This window comes from Osmerus eperlanus, chromosome 22, assembly GCF_963692335.1.
Source record: "Osmerus eperlanus chromosome 22, fOsmEpe2.1, whole genome shotgun sequence".
Lineage (NCBI taxonomy): Eukaryota > Metazoa > Chordata > Actinopteri > Osmeriformes > Osmeridae > Osmerus > Osmerus eperlanus.
Genome location: NC_085039.1, coordinates 12,364,213 through 12,371,055, shown reverse-complemented (window position 1 = coordinate 12,371,055; position 6,843 = coordinate 12,364,213). Strand labels below are relative to the sequence as shown.

Sequence of the window (6,843 nt, the reverse complement as noted above, 5' to 3'; positions counted from 1 at the left end):
ATATGAAGGAAAAGTTAATACAAAAGAAGAATTTAAGAACGGAAGGAGAAAGGGATGAAAAGAAAGGAAGCAAAGGAAGTCCATCCAGTTCTGTGTTGGAGTGGAGACCAGCCAGGAGACACAGAGAATCATCCAGAGATTCAGCCAGGAGACAGCCAGGCAGAGAGAGAGGGAGAGAGAGAGACAGAGAGAGACAGAGAGAGACAGAGAGAGAGAGAGGGGAGAGAGAGAGAGAGAGAGAGAGAGAGAGAGAGAGAGAGAGAGAGAGAGAGAGAGAGAGAGAGAGAGAGAGAGAGAGAGAGAGAGAGAGAGAGAGAGAGAGAGGAGAGATTATATACTTTACCACAGGCGGTTTGTTCCCCGACTCCTTCAAACAAAAAGCGATGGCATGCTGGGTAAGAGTGGCAGAGAAAGAGAGAGAGAGAGGGTGGGAAGGAGAGAGAGGGAGAAACCGAGAAAAGGAAAAAGAGAGGGAGCGAGGGAAGAATTGAGAGAGAGAGAGAGAGAGAGAGAGAGAGAGAGAGAGAGAGAGAGAGAGAGAGAGATGAGAGAGAGAGAGAGAGAGAGAGAGAGAGAGAGAGAGGGAAGGGGAGACAGGGAAGGAGGGAGAGAGAGAGGTTGCACAGAGGTCAGTGCCAGCCATCGCCATGGGCACCGTCACACAGCAACACACAGTCACATGACAGAGGAGGGAGGAGAGGAAGGAGGAGGAGAGGAAGGAGGGAGAAGGAGAGGGTTTGAAGGAGGAGGGTCTTTACACACCATGATGCCTGTAAAGAGAGTGAACGTTTGGAGGAAGCTGTTTGGAGGATAGACATGTAAAACTGAGTTACCGCAACCTCATAGGGTGAAAGTTCATCTGGACATATCTCTAAGACACAGCACTAAGACACTTGGTGTGAGAGACAGGAAAAAGAGAGGGAGCGAGGGAAGAATTGAGAGAGAGAGAGAGAGAGAGAGAGAGGCAGAGTTGAGGAGGACTTACAGGGACCAGTTTCCAGTACCAGCGGTTGGGACACTGTCAGACAGAAGCGAGGGATGACAGAAAGAAGGAGAGAGAGACAGAGAAGGGGGGAGGGAAATGTTAGTTGCTGAAGAAATAGAAGCAGAAAAAATAGCTGTGTGTGTGTGTGCACGCGCGTGTGTGTGAGAGTGTGTGTGTGCGTGCAGGTGTGTGTGTGAGTGTGTGTGTGTGTGTGTGTGTGTGTGTGTGTGAGAGAGTGTGTGTTTGTGTGTGTGTGTGAGTGTGTGTGTGTGCTCACCGCAGGCTGGACAGGCTGGAGGTCAGTGCAGGTCTGAGTCTTGTCATCATCATCCTCTGTGCTCTCCCTCAATCTCTGGTTCAGCTGCACACAAACACACACATATACACACCCAATGTAGCTCTAAGTAGATTGTATGTATTGTTATAATACAATGAGTTATTGTAGAAGTGGAAGGGGTGTTCTAGAAGAGGTTGGGTGTTCTGGAATGGGAGGGTGTTCTAGAAGGAGGGGGGGGTTACCCGGTTGACCCAGAAGAGGAGGGCGTTCTCCCATGGAGCCCCGCCCCCTATCTGCTCCGCTTCCGCTGCCATCTTAACCCTGCCCACCGTCTCCATGGCAGCCAATGACATCAGCGCGTCAATCAGGGCCAGGTGAGCTCGCTGCAACCACAAGGAGGGAGAGGTTCAGTGAGCACACACTCTCAAACACTCACACACTCTCACACACACACTCTCACTCACACACTCTCACACACACTCTCTCACTCTCTCACACGCACCGTCTTGATTGGCGTGTGTTGCAGGTCCTCCACGGTGACAGGCCTGTCCTGGTCACGGGGGGCATGGCCTCTGGAGGCTAGCAGCTGCAGCAGCGTCGCATGGCCCCCCTGCACCACGCCCTGGGAGACCCCGCCTGGCCCCTGCCCCGGGCCCTGGGAGACCCCGCCTGGCCCCGGGCCCTGGGAGACCCCGCCTGGCCCCTGCCCTGGGCCCTGGGAGACCCCGCCTGGCCCCTGCACCACGCCCTGGGAGGCCCCGCGCAGGTGCAGCTGGCTGTGGGCCCTCCAGTAGAGGTCGGGGGAGAGCAGCAACACACTCACGCCAGCCTGGAGCTCCTGGCCAATCAGCACCGGCTCCCGGAGATCTGCCGGAACGTTCTCTACAAGAGAGGGGAGAGACACGCTCAGAACCACTCTCTCTCTTCTTCACTCTCTCTCTTTCTTCATCTCTCTCTCTCTTCACTCTCTCTCTCTTCATCTCTTTACTCTCTCTGTCTCTTCACTCTCTCTCTCTCTCTTCACTCTCTCTCTTTCTTCATCCTTTTAGGAAAGACATGATCTTATCATCTGCATGAGCTGCTCAGCAAAAGTGTGTGTGTGCATATTGCCAGGTCTTGGCTTGGAGGTCAAGGGCTTTTACATGCAACAGTTCAAGTATACACTACACACTGTGAAAGTGTCACACACACAGACTCACTTCTATCAGTGACCCATATTCCTCTCAGTCTTGACTGCTCAAGCAGTCAGGAAATAATATGAGCTGAATATCCCTCTATCCCTCTCTATATCCCTCCCTATATCCCTCTCTATATCCCTCTCTATATCCCTCTCTATATCCCTCTCTATATCCCTCCCTATATCCCTCTCTATATCCCTCACTATATCCCTCCCTATATCCCTCTCTATATCCCTCTCTATATCCCTCTCTATATTCCTCACTATATCCCTCTCTATATCCCTCCCTATATCCCTCTCTATATCCCTCTCTATATCCCTCTCTATATCCCTCTCTATATTCCTCACTATATCCCTCTCTATATCCCTCCCTATATCCCTCTCTATATCCCTCTCTATATTCCTCACTATATCCCTCTCTATATCCCTCTCTATATCCCTCCCTATATCCCTCTCTATATCCCTCTCTATATCCCTCTCTATATCCCTCCCTATATCCCTCCCTATATCCCTCCCTATATCCCTCTCTATATCCCTCTCTATATCCCTCTCTATATCCCTCTCTATATCCCTCTCTATATTCCTCACTATATCCCTCTCTATATCCCTCTCTATATCCCTCTCTATATCCCTCTCTATATCCCTCTCTACATTCCTCACTATATCCCTCTCTATATCCCTCTCTATATCCCTCTCTATATTCCTCACTATATCCCTCTCTATATCCCTCTCTATATCCCTCTCTATATCCCTCTCTATATCCCTCTTTAACTATCATTCATGGGAATAGGGCTAGTAATCTGAAGGTTGCCAGTTCGATCCAAACCCCAAACCCCAAACCCAGTTTAACTTTCTCCATTCACTCTACAGATAGAATGCTCGGAGCTGTTGTCGTCAAGGGAACGGCGTAAGAGACTTCAGCCATTCCATCCCAGTAAAGACAGAATGAGACAGAATGAGACTAGACTGCAGAGTTGGGCCTGGCTAACCCGCTTAGCACAGCGCTAATCTAATGCCAGTTATGGCTTGTCAAGCTAACGAGGCTAGCTCAGCATGACATCTTATTTACATTTATTCATTTAGCAGATGCTTTTATCCAAAGCGACTTCAAAGAGAGAGCTTTACAAAAAGTGCATAGGTCAATGATCATAAACAACAAGATAGCCCCAAAACATTGCAGGTAGCCAATACATGAAGCATACATTGTGAAAAGCAAATAAGTGCCAATGGGAAGAAACATAAGAGCATGTAAGATAACATAACAAAGCTTTCCCTTATACATTGTAACCAAACACTGCAAAATGACCAAAACGTAATTCTGAAATAAGGTTGATGTTAGTGAGAGACCCTGTCTAGAAGACCTGCTGTACCACGATGACTTCTTCCTGACCTCTGAGCTGGCTGCCACTCAGGTCATCAACTTGAGACAGGACAGATGAAGGGAGGAAGGATAGAGAGAGGGAAGAACGGAGGGAGGGTCTCTTGAGGCGAGAGAGAGTCAACCAGCTGTTTGTATTGATTCCTCAAGTCATTTAACAGTCAATGTCAACGCCTCAACACTTAAGGAATGAGTATCAGTATCAGAGCCAGTAAGAATATTTGTTAAACTCGGAACTATTTCCCTCTAGAAAGACGTATTCCTATTCAGAAAGTAGAAATCGCCAAGCACGGGACCGTATCATTCTATTGCGCGTGCAGCACATGCTAAGGTAGGCTACAACAGCACGCGCTCCCGGGAGATGTTATCTATCCAGGGATAACTGCCGTGTTTGCAGTTTGAAGTCAGTCCTTCGCTGTTCCGTCTGTCCGTCAACCATTAAAATTAAATGAGGGGGCGTGTTCCGGTACCGATAACCAAGAGAATCGCTATTGAAACGTACCTTCCTCCTCCCCCCTTTTCACCTCCCCATCTTTGAAATTCTCAAATGAGAAATACCTGAGATCGAGATAGAGAGAAAAAAATTATGTAGCTATACGCTCTACTTAGGGAAACTGCATCCTGTTTAACATTTTACTTCTCTTTGCTTTTTATTTTTCATTTGTGCGGCACCATCGCTGTGTCACCTTCACAGGCTGCGATGCTCATGAGCGCGCGCACACACACACACACTCTGCGTGTGCGCATGCAGAGGTTTACACACACACTGCGTGTGCGCATGCAGAGGTTTGGACCGGGACTGGACCAGTTAGAGTGCGTAACACTACTGATCAGTCTAAAACCGTCACCATGGAGTCTGTCTCCTGTGTTTTAACGGCAACCGACCGCCCTATACACGCTGACACATTCGACTACTGTATCAGCCCTTCTCCACGGAACCGTCACTCCAAATCCATATGAAACATGTATATTTTGGGTTTGATGACGTGTGCCGACAGAGAATGAGAGGCTGCAGATTATTCGTCATGATGTCATCAATTAACGATCATCCAGTTCCGACAGTAGAACAAAGTAAACCATCTCACGGATTCACGGCGATATATTGATCTAGTCCAATGTGTTCAATAAGCGCCACACCCGAGCAGCCGCGCGCACGTTCGGCCTAGGCGCAATTCTCTGCTCCCTTCACACGCCGGCGAAATCGTTACAGAATGATTTCAAAAGCGTGTCTCGCGGGGCCTATAGCTCACCTGCAGACCCGTAGGACTTTGCCAGCAGCCATCGGACACTCGCGCACACCTTGGCTCGGTTGAAGTCGTACTGGTCCAAAGGTTTTATCTCCGGTACCGTGAACGTCTTCTTCATCGCATTAGCATCCACCATCTCCCTGCCTGTCCTCTCCGGAGGCTACCGGAGGATGGGAGGGGACGAGGAGTGTCAATTGCTACAAAAAATACGCCTTCTAAAGCGGATAAAATAAATAGTACAACATTCAAAATGTCACGGTTGCATTGCTGAACTGAGTAGGCGGTTTACGCGACAAAGCTCCTGGATTTTAGGCGTTCCGTTATCGATAGCACATCATTTTCATCCATGACTGGCAAACTGATGTTATATTTAGCTAAGACCGTCATTGACAGTAACATATGATGTATACTCTATTTCAATCTATCTTCTTCCAATCCATCGTATTGTCCATAACGGTGCATGCAGTAAGCCGCAAGCGTTTCCGTTCAGCCGGGGCGTGTAGCGCGCACCGTTGCCTGCAGCCTCAGCACCGCCGCTGCTTCTCATTGACCGAATTTGTTTCAAGCTTTGAGGATGTCAATCAAATGCCCAGCGACCAATGGCTGACGAGAGCGAGACGGGAGTCCCAGACATGGGCGGGCTTTTGAGTTTGACACGGGGAATTCTCTCCTCCTTCCTCCTCGCAAATGCGAAAATTATTTAAATTATTATAAATTATTAGTATTTTTATATGCAATACAAGATGAGCGAAAATATTCAAAAGTATTATAATGATTGTTAAAAACAACTTTTTAAACAATTGTTAAAAGAAAGAATACCGTAGTTGTTGTATAGCTAAGAATGTTGTGAAAATAGAGTCAGGTGGCTGAGCGGTTAGGGAATCAGAAGGTAGCCGGTTAGATTCCCAGCCGTGCAAAATGATGTTGTGTCCTTGGGTAAGGCACTTTACCTTACTTGCCTCGGGGGGAATGTCCCTGTACTACTGTAAGTCGCTCTGGATAAGAGTGTCTGCTAAATGTAAAATAATAAAAATACTGGATTTTTCTGATCTGGTAAAAAAAAAGGCAGTTCTGAGAGAGAGGGAGGGGAAAGGGAGAGAGTCGGAGAGAGAGCAAGGGAGAGGGAGGCAGAGAGAGCAATGGAGAAGGAGGGATGGTGTAACTTACCATGAATGTAGTAGAACCAGTCTGCACTTACAGAAACTGATTGTGTGTGTGTGTGGATGTGGGTGTGTAAGTGTTTGTGTGTGTGTGTGTAAGTGTCACAGCCAGGTGATCTCTCAACTGATGTGGTTCCTCCCCCTTTCTAGAACACAAGTACTAGAACACAAGTTCTAGAAAACAACACTCTCTCACACACACAGACGAGACAACAAACCAAGTGCATGGTGAGTAAACGTGTGTGTTCTGTTCAGGAAGTGAAAGCCGTCAGTGTGTTGTGAGAAACTGTGTGTGGTATTGAACTGTTGTTGTTCTTCAACTGAACCTTGTTCTACTTTTGTAGCAGATCCACACCTGACTAACCGAGAGGAAGAGAGACTGGGAAAGAGGGAGAGAAGAAGTGAGGAAGGGAGGAAGAGAGAGAGGAGGAAGAGTAAGAAAGAGGAGTGAGGGAGCTCGTGGTTATGGGTGGGGGCACCTCTAAGGGTGGGGGCACCTCTAAGGGAATCACATTGGGGGGGAGGAAGAAAGAAGAGCCGGTCCCGAGCACCACCTGGAACAGCCTCAAGTGGGCGCTGTCCCTTCAGAAACCCCCCCAGAAGAAGAAGAGGAACAGCA

General features: G+C 48.3%; 1 protein-coding gene across 1 annotated transcript in view; it reads right to left on the bottom strand.

The window, feature by feature from the left end:
* LOC134009213 (calmodulin-regulated spectrin-associated protein 3-like) overlaps window positions 1-5,617 on the bottom strand; it is a 13,032-nt gene extending 7,415 nt beyond the window's left edge. Inside the window, 6 exon segments of the mRNA XM_062448939.1 lie at window positions 332-391; window positions 986-1,018; window positions 1,263-1,346; window positions 1,505-1,645; window positions 1,765-2,144; window positions 5,068-5,617. Coding sequence (XP_062304923.1) covers window positions 332-391; window positions 986-1,018; window positions 1,263-1,346; window positions 1,505-1,645; window positions 1,765-2,144; window positions 5,068-5,200 — 831 coding nt within the window. The 5' untranslated portion in view covers window positions 5,201-5,617.
* Window positions 5,618-6,843: the final 1,226 nt, after the last annotated feature.